The 23,011-nt window shown below is 30.4% G+C and overlaps 2 protein-coding genes across 4 annotated transcripts; one reads left to right on the top strand and one right to left on the bottom strand.

Moving 5' to 3' along the window:
* Positions 1-4,650: 4,650 nt before the first annotated feature.
* LOC102580958 (S-type anion channel SLAH2-like) lies at positions 4,651-11,293 on the top strand. 3 transcript variants are annotated; one of them, XM_015304988.1, is made up of 5 exons: positions 4,651-4,710; positions 7,539-7,733; positions 9,080-9,550; positions 9,663-10,433; positions 10,536-11,293. In XM_015304988.1, exons 2-5 carry the CDS (start codon positions 7,554-7,556, stop codon positions 10,962-10,964), a joined length of 1,851 nt encoding a protein of 616 aa, XP_015160474.1. In that variant the 5' UTR covers positions 4,651-4,710; positions 7,539-7,553; the 3' UTR covers positions 10,965-11,293. The 3 variants fall into 3 exon arrangements, with proteins under 3 accessions (XP_015160474.1, XP_015160475.1, XP_006366646.1); XM_015304989.1 differs by lacking the exon at positions 4,651-4,710 and adding an exon at positions 4,746-4,765; XM_006366584.2 differs by lacking the exon at positions 4,651-4,710 and adding an exon at positions 6,491-6,745.
* A 9,351-nt stretch (positions 11,294-20,644) lies between these two features.
* LOC102580613 (probable membrane-associated kinase regulator 6) lies at positions 20,645-22,454 on the bottom strand. Its single transcript, XM_006366583.2, has 2 exons — positions 21,529-22,454; positions 20,645-20,968 (listed from the first exon to the last, which is right to left on the bottom strand). Exon 1 carries the CDS (start codon positions 22,194-22,196, stop codon positions 21,531-21,533), a length of 666 nt encoding a protein of 221 aa, XP_006366645.1. The 5' UTR covers positions 22,197-22,454; the 3' UTR covers positions 20,645-20,968; positions 21,529-21,530.
* Between the last annotated feature and the right edge of the window lie 557 nt (positions 22,455-23,011).

Below are 23,011 nucleotides of genomic sequence, written 5' to 3'. Positions count from 1 at the left end.
ATATAATACAAGCAAATTTATTTGGATATATTGTATTTAGAATAAATTACAACTAATTTTGACCATACGTATCGGAGATACATGTATATCTGAAGACACCAAGTTTCAAACAAAGAAACACAAAAATTAGGCCCCAAATTCTGAAAAAAGATTGGACCAATTCCTATGTGGTGGGCATATTCAGAGTCAGAATTCCACTCATTACAAGTATCCACATAAGTTTATTTTGATTTTATTTTAAAAAGAACTAATTGTGTGACTCAAAAATGGTGGATTTATTTGAATTGAATCTCCAGTTTTTCTGCTATATATGTCTACAACCAACTCATTGCAATGAGCAACTTGTAATTCGTCATTCTATATAAAGTATAGTGGAGTTCGCTTTCCGCTTTGGAAATATGTGTTGTTCCCTTTATTTCAATTCTTAGACAATGACTACTTTTTCTCCTGTCACTAGAAGCAATATCCTCTGCTTGGACTTCAGAGGCGGATCTAGGATTTAAAATTTATGATATCGTAAATAATTGAATTCAAAGTCATATATATATTATGACTTCTTTTTTTTATTTATAGAAATACAAAATCTATAGAGAAGCTAATTGAGTTCTTATGAACACATAAACTATTCTCGAGATCCGCTTTTAATCCTCTATAATTAGTGTTTACCACGTAATACTATTAGGTTATCGAGTTGTTTAATTATGTTACATGGTGCTCAAAATAAAGTAGAATCCAATCTAGATTTGAGCGACAGTGTTTAATAATGATACTAATTGCAAATTTTACCAAAGTTTAGTGTACCTAAAACAATACTCCCTATGTCCTTAATTACTTGTTCACTTTTCCTTTTATAGTTGTCCCTAATTACTTGCCTATTTTGACAAATCAAGAAAGGACAATTTTTTTACCTATTATACCCTCAATTAAATGACTAATTACTTTGAAAAATGTAGAACTTTTCATCTACTTCACAATTAATAGGGGTAAAATGATAAACTCACTATGTCATTAATTGTTTTCTTAATATGTGTGTCAATTCAAAAATGGACAAGTAATTAGGGACAGAGGAGTAATATATATGATGTAATCGTACAACATTTTGATGAGTATGTTAAAACAAATGATGAATTCATATAACACAGCTTTAAGGTGTTAGATGTATTCTGTCATTTTTCATCATTTTTGATAATGTGGTACCGTGCATATTCATTCAATCCTACCGTGAAATATTGTTATATCAGTCATTCATTATAATAACATCTTATTATGATAATATAATTTTCTCTAGAATTAATTTTTCATGTTATATTTTACTTCTCTCTATAATAACATTCTACTTATAATAATAGTGAGAATAATTATAGCGTTACACTCTTCATAAAATTATCCCTTTATAATTAACTTGCTCAAATCTTGTTATGATAACATATTATTATGATAATTTGATTTTCTCTAGAATTAATTTTTTATATTATATTAAGAAAAATATTATGTATAAAAATAAAATATTGAAACACTTATGACAATCATGAACATTGATGTCATGTACATGAAAATTTTCAAATACAAATATCTAAAAGGAAAAATTGTATTTAAACAATATCAATCAATTATGTTCATAACTTCAAGAGAAAAAACTACCAAAATATTTACCTTTTTTACATTCATCATACTCTTTCTATTTATTTATTTTTGGTTAAATTGGTGAATAAGTACATTTCCTTCTTCTTGGTACACAAAATTATTTAAAAAACATTTTTGTACTTTTGTTATAACAACTAAATCAAAACCAAACGTCAAATGTAGTATACATATATAACAATAACGCCTTTGTTAAATTAGGTCTTAGGCCTAACTCACACCCCAAAAGCTAGCTCAAAGGGAGGAGGATTGCCTAAGCCTTATAAGGAGTCCACCCATCTCATTAACCACCGATGTGGGACTTTTTGTCATTCTTTAACACCCCACCTCACGCCCAGTGCTTAGCATCTGGTGCGTGGGCAATTTTGATTTTGGGGGTCCCAACATCGGGTGAGACGGGCCCTGCTCTGATACCATGTTAAATTAGGTCTTAGGCCTAACTCACACCCCAAAAGCTAGCTCAAAGGGAGGAGGATTGCCCAAGCCTTATAAGGAGTCCACCCATCTCATTAACCACCGATGTGGGACTTTTTGTCATTCTTTAACACCCCACCTCACGCCCAGTGCTTAGCATCTGGTGCGTGGGCACCTTATTAGTATAACAATCCAGGAATTTTCAAACAAATATTATAATTATAACGAGATTTTATAGTATTATTTTACATTATGCTATACATATATATCATCGATATAAATATCGAATAACTCATTTTCAAAATTTTCACTTGCTTCATTAACCACCACTGAGAATATTTATACTTGGTGCAAATTTTCACTTGCTTCATTATATATATTTTCCTTTCTTGCCACCACTTTGTTTCTAGTTTCCACTATGAATTCCACTAAACCTACTCAATGTACGTCGACCCCTTTATTCCACTTGCTACTCTCTCTATAGGCATGCACCCGTTTTGGACACGCTTTATTATGTCGTACGTAAACAAATTGCACTCAAGTGCGCTTCCTAGGTTTCAACAAATTAAACACCTTCTATTGGATCCACTTGGATTATATTATATACCCCTCCGTTCTAATGTGACATATTTCAGATTTCGAGATTTAAATAAGTCTATTTTTTATCATATATATTTTTAAATATTTTAAATTATCAATTATTGTGACTTGAAATACTTTTTACGTAGTGTACAAATATATAAATTTTATTTCAAAAAAGTTGAAGATTTCATGCGCATATTCCTGGTCAAACTTAAATTGTTTGACTCTCGAAAAACGAAACGTATCACATAAATTGAAACAGAGAGAGAAATTTATTATATTCCTGTTTTTTTATGCTTAATTTGTATGACGTCTTTTCTTTCATGTGGAACAATGTGAACGCTTCATTCCTAACAATATTAGACAAGTCCACATTTTTTGGACGTACGTAGTTTCAATCAAATTGATCTGATGCCAAAAACATGCTTAGTCCGCGTTGAAAAAAAGAAGAGAAGTTTAACACACCTTAAAAATGTGATGACAAGAGGCTGATTTCTCACTAGATCTAGATGACGGTTTTATTTATGACTTCTTTTGTAAGAAAAAAAATGTTCTTTTAAGAAGAATTAATTGCAATATTATTCTTGAAATATTTAAAAGTTAAAGACTAAGATTCAAATACTCCCTCCGTTCTAGTTTACTTGTACTTATATATATATAAACAATAATAATAATAATATATTCAGTGTAATTCTACAAGTCGGGTGTGAAGAGGGTGTTGTATATATACAAAAATTTATTTTTATTTTGTAAGAATAAAAAGATTATTTTCGATAGATTCTTGCTCAACTCAAGTAAAGACATATAACATATATGATATTGCAAAATAATAGTATTTGAACAAAAGTTGGAAAAAAATATTTCAAATTGAATTATTTTTTAACATGAAAACAATTGAAACTAGTAATGTAACAAAAAATATAAATATTTGAAAAAAAGAACAATTTTCCCATTTAAGATTTGTGCAACATTGAGGCACTTTAAACATTTTACTCCCTCCAGCCTAATTTACTAGTCAAATTTTAATTTGGTACACCTATTAAGAAAAGGGAAAAATGATAAATATACCCCCGAACTATCGTAAATGGTATACAGATACCCTTCGTCATATATTTCGGACATTGGTACCCCTGCCGTCCAAAAATCAGAGCATATTTGCCCTTCACTCTAACATAAGACTTACTAGGTACACGTGGCGCAATCCTACAGCTCAATCCGATTTAACCAATTAATTAACCCAAATTCAAATACCCATCCATCACCCGTTTAACCCACTCGATACACCCATTACTCAGAATAACTAATCTATCTAAAAACCTAAAAAAAAATCCCCATTTCTCTCGAGTCTTTCGTTCATCAAACTAAAACCCTAGTTTATCATATGTAAACTACTTCGATTCTTCGACCAATTTCTCTCAACTTTTCCGTCGATTCTTCGACCAATTTCGTCTTTTCTTAGTCGATTCTTCAATCAATTTTTGTACATTTTTTTACTTATAAGAATTGTATGAGGAATCTACTACTTTCTTCATGTGTCTACACTCTTTTTTTTTTATGATTGATAAATTTTATATTAAAAAAAATATATTTTTATTTTCTACTTTCCGGCTTGGATCTCTTTCCAAAACAATCATAACAAGGTGAAATTAATCGTGAGAGTTGAGGGACCATATCCCTTTTTTTGTTTTTCATTCGGTATCCAATAATCAAATTGGAGCTCAATTAAATCCAAATTTGCACTGGAAAGTCTCACATTGAGGGTAAAGTCATCCCTAACAGAGACGACTCCATATTCAGAGAGAATTAAACTTGAGATCTTTAATTAAAAATGAATGAGTGTTTACCACTCCACCACAACCCTCGTGGATAGGGACCATATTGTTATTTGGTGGGTGATCAACTTCAATACATATATTTTTAATAAATGAATAGTACTCTTCATTGCTGTACAGTGGGGACTCTCTGTGTGTGTATATAATCTATTTGTGTATAACATGTTTGACCCACCAATACACTTGCTTGTCCATTCTTTAATTTCCGTGTATAAGTTTCTAAGATTCTCCTCAATTCACGGTAAGATATTCCTTTATGCTTAAATCTACTCGTGGGCTAGTCTATTTTTTCTGAGGTGATGAAAAAATTTCTACAATTTAAATTTGAATTTTTTTTCTTACACTATAGTTTTCAATTAATACAGGTTGACAAATTTGTTACATTAATTGAGCATTGATATAGACCTATAATATTTTTCATTGAAGGGAAAATATCTTGTAATATTAATTTGTCACAGGTTGTTTTTGTTGTCACCTATTTCTTCCGTTGATCTTTATTATATTTATTATGTTAAATCTTTGATGATTATGTGACGTTAATAGTAAGCTAGTTTATTTGGAGAAATATGGAATATAATTTATTTATTTCCTGTTTTTTTGTCAAGAACCTCCGATGTCTCGTGTTCTAACAAGTACAAAAAAAAATGAGGTAATTACCAGACCTATATGCTTAATTAGTTTACTTGCCAAAATAAAATAGTATTAAAAATAATAAAAGCTGCCGTAATACAGTATTAATTTTTTGAGCTGTCTCTTTCAGTTTTATTTTTCTCATTAATCGTTATCTTTTCGCCAAATTTTAGACTAGCTAAATTTTATCTAGTATTTTAGGGTTAGGTTGAAATGATTCACGTAGACAAGTCGCAATTGGAACTGATGGTTCGTGATTTATTTGTATGTGTTTGATTTTAGCGCTCTCAGAATTAAAGTTCCAGCTACAATAGTATTCGTCAAATTCAATAATTTTAGCCATGACTTTTGATTTGTTTTGAACAATTCACAAAAAATATATAAATAATTTATTTAGAATTTAATATGTTCAGTAATATTTTTTTTTAAAAGAAAAAACTTAAAATCCATAAATTGAAAGTTTTAAATCCACCTCTGAATCATAGTTGTTGTTTCTTTGTCTCTATACTATCTTGTAGTAATCTTTCAAAAGGTGGCAAAATTGTTCCTTAATTTAATAGTAGTACCAATTTGTTAGAAATGTTGAAAATGCCTATACATTTTTGTCCAACTCCATGCCTTACTAATTATATACGTTGCTCCGCTTATTCATTAGTTGGCAAATATTTTGAAGTCAAACCTATTCTCCAGTCAATGGAGGACAAATATTCAAGTTGTACTTGTTATATTCACCTACTATTATATTTAAATAATCTAATTTATATACATCGATAAAATAAAGATTTTTAGGAAAATAATAGTAGTTGAATTAGTTGACTACCTGAATTTTTACTTTGTTGGTGACCATACGATTCTCCTTAAAATCCTTTACCCCCAATTTAAAAAAACGAAGAAAAAAAATCTTTTTAGTATAATTTTATTGTATTTATCAGATTACCATATACCAGACTGCTATAAGAAATTACTCCTTTCCAATTTATATGACACCATTTTTTTTCTTAGTCCGTCTTAAATCGAATGATATCTTTCTATATTGAACAACAATTTAATTCCAAACTTCCTATATTACCTTTAAGGTTCTATGACATGTTTCAGAACACAAACCTCAAAAGTGTTTGTTTTTTTAAACTTCAATTAAATACCTTCACATAAATTAAAACAGAAACGGTACACAAAACATAAAAAATAATTTTTTAACTTTCCTGTCGCATATGGGGATTTATTTATGTTTTGTTGAACGGATTGTTATTAATTTTTTTAAAAATAAAATGGCAGCTGTAAATTGTAATAACACATGATGTGATTGATGTCTGCTTCCAAGAACATTGCATGACTAATTTAATTCTATTTATACTATACTTTCTTTGGCTGGCAGAGTCGTAGTTTTTTTCCCAATAAATTTTGGTCCTTCCAAAGTTCTCCATTCTACTCTATTCCTACATATATATTGCCTGTTTCATCTCTCTCAAAACAAAATCAAAAAATTCAGATTTTTTGAGTGCCACAATTTAGATCTTCAATCAATATAATTATATAAATACTGTAGCTGGCCTCTTCAAAATTGCTTTGCAATTGACATAAAAATCTCATACTCTTATTGGACTTTATTGCATTGTCTGCATTTAAGCAACACAACTGTTAGAAAGGTAAAGTAGTGATTTTTTTGGTCTATTTTATTTTTTTCATTATGTCTGCAAAGAAAGATGTTCAAAATCCAGAGAGGTCACCTGCTCTCCAGAGACTATTGGTTATCAATCTTAGCTTTTTAATTATTTTTTTTCTTTAATGGCATACTTATTTTGAAAATGTTATTTTTCAATTTGTGTGTCTGGTTTTGACTTTAAACATGTTGTATTGAAAAATTGATTTTAAAGAGTGGTAAAAAGGGAAAGAAGTGTTTTTTCTTAAACCGACTAAAATTATAATCAGACAAATAAATTGAAACGAACAAGTATATAAATGATACTCCTTTGGTTTGTGCTGTTGAGAATTTGTCTACGTTTGTCTAAAATATGCGTGCTGAAGTTTCTTTCTTCATATGGTTGAGCATAATTTTTTTTTATTTAAGTTAGATACACGATAGTGTGATGAACTTGTAATTACCTTTTAAGTGAGCTGATTGTGTGAGTACGTAAGTCTAAACATAGAAAAACTCAAAAGTATCGATCACACTATTAGAAATAAACACTTTTTTCATCATGAATTAATTAGAAATTTGTATTATAAAATATGATTTTACCATCACCATCCACCGAACCAACTCACCGAGAAAACACATTGTGGGAAATAGATTTTCATTGAAATATTGAGAAGCTTCCTAATATTTTTTTTTCCTTGCGAAAACACTCTTATTTTTTCTTTTTCTATATATCTGTGAGAATAACCACAGAATATTTATCTTTTTAGTAGTGTGAATAATTAATGATATTGGTCTAACAGGAGTATTAAATAAGGATGGGAACAAGTGATCAACAAATTCATCCTGCAAACGAAGCTTCTCCAGAAGGACTTCCATCACTTATCAGATTCATCAGTTATGAAATGGACCATGATTTTGATGCCATAGTGAATGACCATATTAATAATCAGTCTGCGCTTGCACCAGATTCTAACTCTTCAAACTCATCAATTATGGTAAATCTATTTTCTTTTAAATCTTAATTCATAGTACTAGTACTTACTATCAGCCTGCTTAATTAGTGATTATTATTCAGTTGTGTTAATTTTATTGACTCTGCATCTTTTGCTGATAAAGTATATGTAGTACTATTAGCTAGCTTGGTGTATAATATGTTGTACATTAAGTAGGACGATTTTCTTAACTTGAGGACGTATAATTTTGATTAGGGGTGTTCACGGTTTGGATAAAAACCGATCCAAATCGAAAAATCGAATCAAATCGATTTTTTTTGGGTTTGGTTTTAGATTTTGTAAAACTGATAGTATTTGGTTTGGTTGTGATTTTATTCGAAAAAACCGAAAGAAATAACCGAATCGAACCGATGAATTATATACATATATTTTATTAATATACATACTTAATATATTATTTTTATAAACAATTTTAAAGATCTCATACATATTTTCATTAAAATTTCTTTAAAATTTACTTATTGAAAGTAAAAATGTCCAAGATGAAACATTTATCTTATTGATTTCATGTATATGAGTGTCTATGTCAATTCTTTGTGGGACTGAAAATGTTATTGTCTCTTCCTTCCAGGCCAACAAAGTGAATTTTAAAGTTTTATTGATAGTAAATTTAGTGATCGAAAGTTCAGTAATTTAAGTCATTCTAACTATTTTTCGTTTTGAATGAATTGTTGTCACTTTTTTCACATTTTAAATGAATTGTTTCTTTTATTTTTGTGTATGGTTAATAACCGAACCAAACCAAACTGAAACCGATAACCACTAAACCGATAAGTGTATATTATATTTGGTTTGATTAGGTTTTGATAATTTTAAAACCGATTAAGTTGGTTTGGTTTTGATTTTGACCAATAACCGATCCAAACCAAACCGTGAACACCCCTACTTTTATTTTTGTGTATGGTTAATAACCGAACCAAACCAAACTGAAACCGATAACCACTAAACCGATAAGTGTATATTATATTTGGTTTGATTAGGTTTTGATAATTTTAAAACCGATTAAGTTGGTTTGGTTTTGATTTTGACCAATAACCGATCTAAACCGACCCGTGAACCCTCCTAATTTTGTATGATGTTATCGTTGACATAGATGATCTCTATATTTTTCGAAAGAAAGTAGATCACGTTCTGGAACAGAACAAGGATAACACTCAAATTTAAATGCTTGATCTTTGAAATTCTATTATAGTTACAGAACTATGATAGTTTTCCTCTGTTTATTGTTGATCATTTAACAAAGTAGGAGGTATAATTGACCTTATTTCAGCCTTGATATGTAACATACTGTGTGACACTTCATTAGCCTAAATGTGTACTTTCTATAGATATCTGAAGCTGCTGCTGCTGCTGCTGAGCGAGAGAGCGAAAGAGTTCATGCAGTTTCCATTAGCATGCCACCCACTCCGAAAAAAGTTGGTTTCGCTGAGAACCACAAGACTATAGATGCTCCTGATTCTGCTGCTGCTACATCAAAAGATAGGAAAACAAAGTTTTATTCTCAGCCTATGCCAAGAGCTAATACTACTACTGCATCTTCAGCTGGAGCTCATGCGAGCTGCGAACTTCCTAGGCATCCTAGGATTAGCAAGTCGAAGGATAAAAGATTTGACAGCTTCAAAACATGGTCTGGTGGGCTTGAGAGACAATTATCAAATTTGCGCGGAATTAGGAACCAGGAAACAGAACAAGAGTCTGTAGCTCAACCCTGTGCTGAACCGGAGCCTAATACTCCGGTTAATATTCCTGTGGATCGATTTTTTGATGCCTTGGAGGGACCAGAACTTGATAAGCTAAGGGTATGTTTTTGTCGATTAATTTTGGTTAACTGTTTTAGGTAATAGATTGTCTTTTTAACTATTTGTGTGAATCAAGATAGTGAATTGGGTGTTTTATATCTTTCCTATACAGGCTTCTGAGGAAAGTATCCTTCCAGAGGACAAGACATGGCCATTTCTACTCCGTTATCCTATTTCATCGTTTGGTATCATTCTTGGCGTTAGCAGCCAAGCTATAATGTGGAAAGCCTTGGCCACTTCTGCCTCCACCAAATTCCTCCACATAAGCATGGATGTAAACCTTGTGCTTTGGTGGATCTCTGTTGTCCTGATGGTGATTGTTACTTTTGCTTATGCGTTGAAAATCATTTTCTACTTTGAAGCAGTTCGTAGGGAGTACTACCACCCGATACGTGTTAACTTCTTCTTTGCTCCATGGATAGCACTTCTATTCTTAGCACTTGGACTTCCACCTTCAGTCTATCAAAACCTTCCTCATGCTTTATGGTATGTCCTTATGACTCCATTCTTATGTTTGGAGCTCAAGATTTACGGACAATGGATGTCTGGTGGTCAACGAAGGCTCTCAAAGGTAGCCAATCCATCGAATCATCTCTCAGTTGTGGGAAATTTTGTTGGTTCCTTGCTTGGTGCATCCATGGGACTAAAAGAAGGGCCAATTTTCTTCTTGGCTGTTGGATTGGCTCATTACACTGTTCTTTTTGTAACTCTCTACCAAAGACTTCCAACAAATGAGACACTTCCAAAGGAGCTACATCCTGTGTTCTTTCTATTTGTTGCTGCCCCTAGTGTTGCTTCTATGGCATGGGCAAATATCCAAGGGTCCTTTGATTTTGGTGCACGGATCGCGTACTTCATTGCCTTGTTCCTTTACTTCTCACTGGTAAATGTTACTCCCTTTACAAAATATTTGGAGCCTCTTCTTGTGTTATGTCATGACAGCAAGCTGATCCATTTCCTTTGTGTTTTTCTTATTCATTTACAGGCTGTTCGGATTAATTTCTTCCGAGGCTTCAGGTTCTCATTGGCTTGGTGGGCTTACACTTTTCCAATGACCGGAGCTGCTATTGCCACGATCAAATACTCAATCATGGTTAACACGGTTGTGACAAAGTGCCTGGTTGTCATACTTTGCACCCTTTCTACATTCACAGTGATGGGACTGCTTGTGACAACCATCATTCATGCCTTTGTTCAAAGAGACCTCTTTCCAAATGACATTTCTATTGCAATTAGTGAAAGAAAGCCTAAAACCCATAGACGATGGTATCATCATAGACGAGCTGGCAGCACAGATATTGATCAATTCCTTAAGTATGCTGATTCTGCTGAAGCCAAAGATATCGAAGCAGCTCTCTCTGGCAGTGTAGAGTTAATAAGCACCTCTGCTCCAAAAGAAGTTAGTCAAGATTGAGTCGTTCTGTTTGAGGATCCTGCATTAAAATAGCTTGCATCGCTTGTAAAGCCTTAAGCTTTTAATCAAGTGAGGAACACCAAGAGTTTGGTGATCCTGTGAACTTGATATAGGAGAAGGCACATAAAAGGTCTTGTAAAAAGAAGGATGCAAGAGAAGGACGAGTGTCGTTCCAAGTTTAAAGTTTTCCTTTTTGTATAAAATGTTTGAGATGAGTATCTATAAGGAGGACGAGTGTTGTTCCAAGTTTAAAGTTTTCCTTTTTGTATAAAGTGTTTGAGATGAGTATCTATAATAAAAGGGTCCTTGGTATCTTTTTTCACCTCTGATGATTGCTGTCTTAGTTATGGTTTGCTGTCTTTTTGTTGTGTTTTATACAGAAGGACTGAGACTTTTAAGCATTTCACCTAGGAGAATAAAGTATGATCTTAGTATTCAACTTAGGGAATCAGATTATCTAACATACTCAACTGATGATCATAAAGTAACAAGTCTCAAGTATTTGAAGCCAAAGAGGAGATGTTTACCATCTATATCGTTTAAATATCTTACAAAGTCGAAGTGATTACTAGCTGAAAAGGAAGAGAAAGGTCTTGAACAATTGTCTTCTGCTCCATGATACTATATCTGTAGAGCCAATAATTTTATATATGAGAAACTACTGAACTCACTCAACTATTGACATTACTATCCAATTTTCTATTGAGGTCTATTCTACTGGCTGGTAGTTGTAGTATTGCTCTTGTAGTTTCTGGTCCTTTGATTTTTGTTAAGTACTCTTATTTATTGTCTTGTTCTTTGACTATCATATTATGTTGTTGTAGTTACCATTTGTTACTATCTGCTATTTCTTATACTTATGTTACTTCTACATACACTCTACCCTCCTCAGACCCCACTTAGTGGGGGATTATACATGGTATTTTGCCGTTGTTGTTGTTGTCAATTCTTAAAAACATACGCGATCAAATTTAGATTGATGATCAAAGGTATAGGTAAAAGGAGGGGTTCCATGACATGCATCTATCTTCTTTACCAAGGGTTAACATGCCTTCTGAGGAGCAAGTAGCAGGACAACTCATTGATAACCTACCCTTCCAATATGTCCACAATGAATGTTTGGTCACATGAATTCATTTCAAATTTTTGTTTGTCCTATGTATACCTTCAAACATATGAATCACTCGACAAGATTTTGGTTCCTCCTAAGTGTTGTCTCTTTTATTATATATATATATATATATATATATATATCGGCTAATGTGACAATAACCTGAAAAGAAATTTAGCTTATCAATTAAAAATTAAAAATTAAAAATTAAAATGACAGAAAAAGAGAAGCAAACACAAGAATGAGGAAAATATGACAAAATAAGAGTATAATAATTGTTCCACAAAAATTCAGATATTTATAAACAGTTGAAAAAAAAAAGCCATCTAAAAATGGTAAAGGTAAAACTATGATACAAAATATCATTCTAATTAGGATCAAAACAAATATTAATATTTCAAAACAAGAAAAAAAGTACCTGAAAATTGCCTAATGATTCACATCAACAAGAGGCAATTGGTAAAGAAAAATTACTTTTCCATGATATATATATAGCTAAAGATTTATAGGATAAGATGAAAAGGTGAAGATCAGAGTTGTTTAAGTTAATTTTCAGAACTTAGTGATCTTAGACATGGGGGAGAGGAAAGGTTGATTGTTTTTACTAATAATTCAATACATTTAATCACACTAATTATAGAGATTAAGCTCTAATATTAAGAATCTATATAATAGACGATTCCAATTACATGAGGATTGAAAATGTTTTTTGCCTTTTCAAATAATAGCAACTTGATAACTTCCAAAACTTGGAAATTGATCTACTTTCATTTGTAGCCAATAGGTTGAAGATGTCACTGTTGACATAGAAACATGTTGCTAATAGTACATGTAGTGTCGTGTGACAAGTAAATCAGCACAATGGTGACTCAACTTACTTGGTGCTGCTGATAATAGTAGCTACAGCAATCAAAGTATCAATCACAAAATTGACTAGTATGGGTAGCTACACATACATGATGAGTTCTGGTCCCCCCCATCCCCATCACCATTGATACTAGACATGGGAAAAAACTATATTATTTATAGATGCCATTATTTGGTTGCACTTCTTGGGGCTCTAACAAAATTCGAATCATGCCACATTGGGATTCAAAATTGCAACCGAAAATAAATTGAATTATTTTTCGCACTATACTATAACTTTCGTTATGTTAGGGGGAATATAACTGATTGATTATACATACACACAAAAAAGTATATTAATTAACTTTATTATATTTGCACGAATGGTTAAAAAAATAAATTCAATTGAACCTCTTCAATACAGGTAGCTCCAACCCCGCAAAGGGGGTATATTACTAAGGAAGAAAACAAGTTCAAGAAGAAAGAAAAACAGACTATCTTTTGTCTATGTTTCCTTTTCCCTCCATTTTACATGTTAATAGTACCTAATTTGCTCTCGGGAAAGTTTTCCCCATTCACTTTTACTTGTCCTGTATTTTGTCACCGTATCCATATTAAATGATATATTTTTTCTTTATATACTAAAAGTAAAAATATACTAGTAATAAAGTTGACAAGTAAAAGTGTACGAAACGTCGAAACATATCAAGAGAGTTAAGGGAGAGCCAAATTATGGGCCCAACCGTGAGCGAGGCCCATGATTCCTTTATTTTGGGTAAAGAAACGGATTAGTTCCGTCCGCTATGGGCTTGAAGCATGAAGATGGTTTTTGAATTATTTGATGCTTGACTTAGACATTGATTGATGATGATGGTATTTGGATCTTCAAGCAAATTGGTCGGCTTGAAGCATTTAATGAGATATTGTCATATTCCCTTCGTTCCTATTTATATGTCGTCAAGTGCGGAGCTATAGCCACTCAAGGGTGTCCAACTGGACACCCTTTGATCATCAGAAAATTACGTTGTATATATATGTCAAATTCTACATTCAAAGGATATATATTTAAAGTTGGACACCCTTTACAAAAGCTATGTCTTTGACATAGTGATAATGGATGTCCATTTGAATGGAGAAGTTTTTGGTTCGAACCCCAAATAGCACAATATTTTGTTTTGTTTTACACCATTATTCTTGGACACATTAATAAAATTTCTGGCTCTATTTTATCCTTGAGAGTTATTAGCCTTGAAAGTATGACATAGGAAAACTAAATAATTAATTCATGTTCATTGATCAATTTAATTAATAAAAATAAATTATAATTCATGATCAGTTATTGAAAACTTGACTTCAAGATAACACTAAATAAGGGTACAATGATAAATTTTCCTAATTTCTTAATAAATGTGAAATCTAAAATGGTGACAGTTGACAACTAATGGTAAACTTGGTTTTTTTTTTCTAACACGTAAAATGTTCATGCATGATCAACATTCAACAACCCTTAGTTCTTAACAAAGAGTTATTTCATTTTATTAGTTACAAAAGTGATTTACTTTAGCAAACTTAGAGATTAAAACTGCTCATGGGTATTATTTAAAAGATAAAAGTAGGCATACCCTCAACCGCAAGGACAACTTTTGGTAACTATACTCCATTAAAAGGTTAAATTTAAGAGTTATACCAACGAAATTACAAATTATAAATCATAAATATAGGCTCATTATATATTCTTAATAATAGTAGTCTTTTAAATGATGTTTATATCTTATTAAATACAACGTTTATATTTTAATTAAAAGAAGGGCTTACCCAATATAGTGAGGTACCTTGATAGATAGTTAATTAACTCACCTGCATATATTTGTCTGTAGTTTGACACGTAAAGATACTTTTAAAAATACTGTCCTAGCACAAAAATCTCAAATAATTTAGTCAAGCATAAAATATTCTTCTGTCAAATAAACTTTAAAAAAAATTTAATCAAAATGAATTAATTTTAACAAGTTTACCAAATATATATTCTTTAGAAAGTGAAAAGTTTATGTTGAATTTGAATCAACATCTCTCTTTATTTGAAAAAGGATCAACAATGTATCTCATATATTAAAAAAATTATTTAAATTTCCTCTATTTTCACCTATTGATTCTAATTACTTTTAACGTTCGGATTAAAAGTTCTTCTCCTTCTACCTCTTGGCCTCCAATAATCCTTTTTGTGAATTTTTGGGTTAAAATTATTCCCCATTTTACGAAATTATGAGATGAAGCATGTATATATGTTGGAACATGTGCGAGACTTTTATTAAATATGTGACATGCTTTATTGATCTACATACTAAACTTCATAAATAACTCGATCGATCTGAGTTTGTTCGTTTGGTAATTGTTGAGGCTGAATTTCTAAAATTCACCATATTTGTAAACGATAAAAAGATGTTGAGTTCGTTTATACCAATTTTGAACCAAAGTTGCATTTTCAAACAAAGAAGACATTTTCAAGTTTGTGTTTTTGGGAAATATATTTTGTAATAAAACTATCACTATAACAAAAATAACTTTTAGTGTCAATAAATATACACATTAATTAAGAGTGCTAAAGTATTTATCAACATTAGTTAAGTGTCATTAGATCTAATGTCGCTAAAGACTTTAGAGACATATACAAAGAGTGCTAATTGCCGCCAAAAATACATCTTTAGCGACAATTAAGCTATTTCCATTAATTAATTGCCACTAAAGATCATTTTTTGATGCAGTGTTTGAAATATATAATTGGATAAATATGAAGGAAAAGTAGTGGTGGAGTAGGGATTGGTTTAGAATTATGTTGTCAAGAATTGAGGTTTCAGAAAAACATGGTGGAATGGGCAAAAAACCATAAAACATAACCAATGTCTAAAGTTGAACATACAAAGCCAAGGGGATAACGATTCTTATAATGATATTGACTTTCACATGGTGGGTCACTCTATCACATTCCATATAAAATTATAAACTAAGGTTTCCTTGTTAAGTAAGTGGTTCAATTATGGACAATCAGACCTCTCTAATAATTATATTTTCGTGAAATCATTAGGTTATATTATATGTTTTAATATTTTTCTATAGCAGTTAAAAATTATCGAAATAAATGACGTTGTTATAAAAAAGTTTGATTGTTCTTATTTAAAATTTTCTACTAAAATAAAGTAGTAAAGAAAGGAAAGGAAAGGACTACCGAGTTTAAGAAAGAGAGATATTTTTAGGAAAATTAGCACTTTTAGTTACTTAGATATCCATAAATTCTAATTTCCATCCTTATATTTTTTAATTAAGCACATATCAATTTTAATTAATTGAAATTTGATTTGTACATTTTTTATCTCTCGGATCATAAATCTTCACAAAATTAACAAATTATTCAATTATTGATGTGTTATGTTAATTTTTATTGTTACGAAAAAACATATTTTAGTTGATTGAGATTAGAAGTGCTTAGGAAATATTAAATGGACCAAAATCAGAATTTATCAATAACTGAAGAATAAAAGTGCAATTATTCCTTAATCTAAATTTCCCGAATTAGAGCTACTTCTTTTCTTTTTTAGGTAATTGGTGTAGTCCTTAGCATAAAATGTAATTTTTTTATAAAATAAATAAAAATTCTAGGCAATTAACACTTTGTTTGGATGATTGTTACGTGTTATTTCATAATGTATCGTATTGTATTGTTTTAATGAATACAGTGTTTGGATAAGTTGTATCGTTCTGCGTCGTTACATAATGTCACACATCCATAATTTGAATAAACCTACAAGCAAAGTAAGGTACGGGGTAGAGATACTATGAAAAAGTAGGGTAAAAGATGAAATACAATTATTAAATAATAAATAAAGATAAAATGAGAAGAAAATATTAAGGTAACGACGCGATCACACCAAACTGGTCTTCATGGGTCTTTTCAACGTTACCTAACGATGAATTTAAACGATATGATATAATAAAACTTAAGTACTAATCAATATTTAAACTAACAATACAATACAACGGATAACAACCATCCAAAGAAGATGTAAACCGTACACACAGAAAACCTTTTTTTTTTGGAATATTTAAATTAATTGTTATAGGCTATTAATTGGAGCAACATAAAATGGTCATGTCAACAAGAAGGGGCCAAGAAAGAGTTTGAATTATTATATTCTTAGGGCCCCATCAAAACTTTGTAGTATACTAAGGTCATATTATTCTCCTGAACTTATTTTATAAATAATTTTCTACCCCTTTTTGGTCTACGTGGCACTATCAACCAGGTAGCTTGAAAAAATTGTCAACACGCGCTGAGTCCACAAGATAGTGTCACGTAGGCCGAAAAGGAATAGAAAATTATTTATAAAATAAGTTCGAGGGGGTAATAGGACCTTAGTATAGTATAAGTGTGTCTCTGAGATTTCGAACATAGATTAGGGGTACTTATGCATAATCCCTAGTTTAGATCTTATTTAATATAAAAATAATACTAGTAATGATTGCCAATAAATCACAGATGGAATAAAAGACAATATAATGACTAGTAAACTAAGCTTTTTATTTTGTGAAAAAATTAAAATAGACCATATAAGATGGAGAAAAAAGATTATAGTATAGTCTCACGTTGCCTTCAGCCTTACAAGGGATTTCAGAAAAGTATGGTCTCAACATACTTTAATTTGTGGATTAATTATTAGGGTAATTATATCTACGTACGCTTGAAATAATTATAGAAGTATTATTATTAGTTCCTTCTATCTCAATTCATACATTATTTGCACTTTAAGATGAATACACATTAATTAATCAGTAGTATTATTACCATTTCCATATGATTCAAGAATTTAAAATCGTTTACTATTCAATATTCATGCTGTGTATCTTACCTGATTATCAAAAGAAGGATATTTTAAGAGAAAAATATGTCATGTTAATTAATTTATTTATTTTAGGTCCTATATGATTTTTATGAGTCTTTTGATATTATTATATTATTATATTTGCCAACAGGATATACAGTAAACTTCTTAGCATTTTTTATTTTTATTTTGTATAATATTGTCCTGTAATTAATTCAAATAAAACATGATTAGTGTAGAACTCCTTTTTCATTTTTGTTGCTTGAATCTCTTTAAAAAGAATGAGATATTATTGCTTCAAATTGAATATTTATTTATTCATTCTTTATCATTTATATTTCAACCGAAATATATTATAATTTATGGTATATATTCCAACATTTTACTTTTTTTTTAAAACAATAATATAATCCTTACTAATTTGACAACTCTTTAATACATTATGCATTTTTTTTCTAAATTTAAAATCATAAAGAATTAAAATCCTTTCTTATTTATTTTTTTCCTCTAAATTTTCATATTCAATTAAGCTAAGACAGGTAAATTGAAGAAGTATATAATTTTGGTGACAAAATGAGATTATTTGTTGTACGTACATTAAGCAGTCATTTCATCAAAGGCCCCTATCAAATAATCAAAATTCATAACCCTTCGAACTTTCGAAGGTACATGCACTTAGCTGACTGACGTGGAGGCTTTTAACCTCATTATTTATGTGGTATAAAATTTCTAATTTTCTCTAACTCATATATTTTCTCATGTTAATTAGTAGAAATTCGTTATCTTATTAAGATAAGTAATGCCTTAGCCTCCTCTCTTGTACTCTTCTTTTTGAGATTTTTTTTATTGTATTAATTAAAAGAAACTAGCCCTAAACACCTGCCCATTCGCTATATATATACTTTTAAAATCCGAAAGACTGAAAATAAAAACTAAAAATGTAATAATGAAATAATCAATTAACATGTCTCTAGGCTCCAAATATTCTCACTTTGTTCTTCTTCTTTTCAATCTTCCCTATTCGTATTTCATTGAATAGTGTTTACATTCAAGTTGCTGTAAATTCTTTGCTTTAGACAAATGGTAGTGAAATGTTGGTAATTAAAGGTACAACTTATTCGAGACTTATTATTTTATTAAAATCTATTTTGAACTTTGCAGCCTTGATCTTCAGAAATACTTATTGATATAGTTATTTTACCACAAATTTATATTAATCGATGTTTGGTTTATGTTGAAACGAATATGGGAAATACGTAATTAACATTAAGAATAAAACATGTTTTTTTCTTAATAAGCTAAAAGTGACAAGTAAATATAAGAACGTATTATGGATAAATAAAATGAATTGATAGATAATATTGTCTAAATTATAAGCTTTCAAAGTAAAGAGTTTAAAATAGACAAGCAATTAAAAGTGACCAATTTTTTTTTCTTAAATAGGTACATCACTTTCGAGTGGGGCAAATTTATATTTGTCGACCATTTAAGCGGCCATTAATGATAGATATGTTGGGAATATAATTAAATAATAATAATAATAATATTCTCTTTGATAACTTAAATTTTTAGATAAATAGCAAATTATTAATTCAAATTAAATGTTATAGCCATAGTTTCTTTTATTTGTGATTTGCAGTAAACATTCCATATATTTTGCCATTCCATTTGTATATATACCGAAATATACAAATAGATTCATTCGGTATACATATGTGTTGTATAAAATTAATTGTAGGACCCATTTGTATACCAAAATATACAAATAGACTCATTCGGTATACATATGTGTTGTATAAAAATTAATTGTAGGACCCATTTGTTTACCGAAATATACAAATAAAGTCATTCGGTATACATGTTTGTTGTATAAAAATTAATTGCAAGACCCATTTGTGTACCGAAATATACAAATAGACCCAAATACAAATTTTTATGTATATATATACCGAAATATACAGATTAATAGCCATAGCAAACATAAAGTTTGTTATGGAACGCAATTATACAAACTATAAATATAACATACAAATATGATTTTTATGTTTAGTAAACCTAAAATTTACTCTAAATTATAACACATTTCAATATGGTATTAGACTAGACAAATTAAATAGGGTTAATACCTTAGATGATCACTCAACTATCCACTTTTACCTCAGAAAGTCACTCAACTTTTAATTTTCACTAAAAAATCACCATGTGAGTGACTTTCTGAGGAAAGACTGGCTAGTTGAGTGACCATCTGAGGTATTAATCCAATTAAATATCACCGTCATTTCACAAAATGGCCATACACTTAACAAATTTATTTTTGTCGACCATTTAGGCGCCATTAATGGCAGATACAAGGCATGCAGAAAACGATATGAATTCTCTTTCGAATATATTATAAAACTATTACTTCTAGTAGTACTAAACTGTTTCAATCCCATGAACATAAATCCAAATTTAATTACTAGTACTTTCTTCATAGGAATATAGTTATTATCATTATAACATATTTTAGTATATGCTTGTTATAATAATTAGCTAGATCAAAAGGGTAAATGCAATAGGGTAAGTACGTAAGTGATGACATACAATATATTAATTCTGAATTATTATTATTATTCCCATAAAAACTTTATACAAATCACAAAAGCAAGACAATTCCCTAGTTGAAATTGTGCAGAAAAAAAAAGGACAAAATAAAATAAAATAGTATGAGTCATGATGAAGATATATCGTATCTTCAAAAATTCCAAAGAATATTTTTCTCATGGCTGACACAGTCCCTTCCTTACAAGCTTTTTCCACTTCCTTCAAGAAGACAAAATATTCACAATCCCGAAGAAAAGAGAAAGAGCTATACAAAGTGACAATTAATGGATTCAGGGTCGTTTGATTGGTAACAAGTTATTTCAGGATACGTTATTTTGGGATTAACTATTTTGGGATAACTTATTCTACCATATATACGAGATAACTTATTCCATCACTATGATATAAATGGTGGGATAAATTATCTCAAACATGGCAACCAAACAAGATACAAAAACTTTATCCTATCACTATTTTCTTATCTCATCACTATTTATTTCTATCACTCACACCAAACGACCCCTCAGTCACATGTGAACTTCTTTAGACCTCTCATCCCATATTACTTGCTTCTCATTTTCTCTATTTACCTGAAATTTAACAAATTAACCAAAAAAAACAATATTATAATCTGAGTGACAATCAAAAAATCTACAACATGCATAGATGGATCTAGAGAAACCGATAAGAAATATGAACCTTGACCCTAATTCAATTCAAAAGTTAACTTATTCAAAAAAGATGAAATTCTAATGTGGGACAACCTCAACATATCTCACATGTCCAGACCTGACAACTGTAGCATGGACAACATAATATGAGGGTCCAATATTGAATAAATCAAAAACTCAAAATGAGTCTTAATTCTAATCATGATAATAAATGGATCTTCGGTGTAAATTCAAAAAAAATAGTTATGAGGTGAGTATATATTGTCTAAGATCATAAAAGAAACAAAAAAAACTAATCTCACGATCCATGTGGAATAAACTCAACAATAAGTTCTGAGTTTAGCTACAATTATTGCCTTTTAACTCGAACTACGTATATACACACGTATGTGAAATATTCAACTTATTTCAAACTCTGCAACTCTAGATCCTGAAAAAAAAGTAGAAGAGAGAGAAAGTGAAAAGAAGTAGTAACATACCATTAATGGTTTCTTTTGCAATGTAGAACAGCTTCATAAATAGAGCTTTCAGAATCACAAGATCTGCGCCAATTATCAACAGAATAAGCTACACTTGTCCTTGGAGATGTTGCTGCTGAACAATAGTCCCACTTCTTCATCACTTCCTTTCCACTACTTGATCTGCACCTACCAATTCTACTACACCTTCTTATTTTCTGGCAAAACGGTCTAAGAAAATCAAAATACTTCAACAAAATCCTCCTCGACAAACTCCGGCATCTCCTCAACGATACACACCGATTCACCCTCCTGCAAGAGGACGAACGCGATTCATCCTCCTGCTGCGCATCAGGAGAATTCACGATGGAGTCGGATTCAATTACATCGTAATCCAACTCCATCTTCATCGGCTTCTTGATGAACAGAGGCATCAAGAAGCCGTTTGAAATGAGTTCATCAGCATGAACAAGAGTTGAAGAAGAATCCGATGTAGGAAAATCAAAGTTCAAATCCTGTGGATTCACATTAAAAAACCTCTTTGATGGAGGTAGTGCAGGATCCATCTCAATAAAAGCAGTTTCATAATCATCTCCAGAATCATCCATAGCAGCTCTGAAAGAATCCCCCAAATCTACTAACCAACTATACGAAAAACTCTCAATCGAGAGAGACTGCGAAGTTTCCATATCTCCTCGATAATCAAATTTACTACGGAAACTAAGAAAATCACAAAGAAATTAAAGAGAAAAAGATTTTATGAATTCAATGAATGAAGAACTCTAGCTTCATTCATATAAGGAATAAATACTATATATAATAAAATAAATAAACCAGTATTGATTGAAGGATGTACTATCCTTTTTCTAACAATAACATATGGGGTGGTCTACTACAGACAAATTCAATTAATAACTGAAAACGAAATGAAGAAAGAGTGAAAAAATTTTGAAAGACAAACCCCATATATATATACACTCACGGATGTTGTTGCTACATTACCTTAATTTTAGTACTATTATAAAATTTTAATTTATGCATTTAATTTAATAGTATTCAACTACTAAGCTTCACATACAAGTTGATGACTACACGTTTTATTCTTGAAGAATTAATTCTAATGTCATCTAGATCATCCATAAAGCAAAGCAAAAAATTATTTTCTATTATTACTTTGTACTATAGTACTAGTTTATACTTTATGTCACATTTGGATTTTTGATATATTAATCTGCTAAAATAATATTCTCATTATACTATCAATCACAACCATGCATTACATTGTCTACAGAACAAAGTACAAACAGCTTTTCAGCATCAAATTGAGAACTTTGTTGAACTTGAGGGAAGTTCTCATCTACAAAGGCGGATCCAAAATTTGAAATTTATGAATTTCTATAACAGCCTCAAATTGATACACAATAAAAACTGAATTCAAAATCAAATATTTAGTAGATGTTTTAATATATATATATATATATATATATATATATATATATAAAAG

The sequence above is a fragment of the Solanum tuberosum genome, unplaced genomic scaffold (assembly GCF_000226075.1).
Source record: "Solanum tuberosum cultivar DM 1-3 516 R44 unplaced genomic scaffold, SolTub_3.0 scf00657, whole genome shotgun sequence".
Taxonomy (NCBI): domain Eukaryota; kingdom Viridiplantae; phylum Streptophyta; class Magnoliopsida; order Solanales; family Solanaceae; genus Solanum; species Solanum tuberosum.
This window is presented reverse-complemented; position numbering and strand designations above follow the sequence as displayed.

What these genes read in the sequence shown, in the direction of transcription:
- LOC102580958 (XM_015304988.1), top strand. Translation starts at nt 7,554, where the DNA reads ATGGGAACAAGTGATCAACAAATTCATCCTGCAAACGAAGCTTCTCCA. An exon ending in CTTCAAACTCATCAATTATG is followed by an intron (nt 7,734 to 9,079) that starts GTAAATCTATTT and finishes TACTTTCTATAG; the next exon opens with ATATCTGAAGCTGCTGCTGC. An exon ending in CAGAACTTGATAAGCTAAGG is followed by an intron (nt 9,551 to 9,662) that starts GTATGTTTTTGT and finishes TTTCCTATACAG; the next exon opens with GCTTCTGAGGAAAGTATCCT.
- LOC102580613 (XM_006366583.2), bottom strand. Translation starts at nt 22,196, where the DNA reads ATGGAAACTTCGCAGTCTCTCTCGATTGAGAGTTTTTCGTATAGTTGG.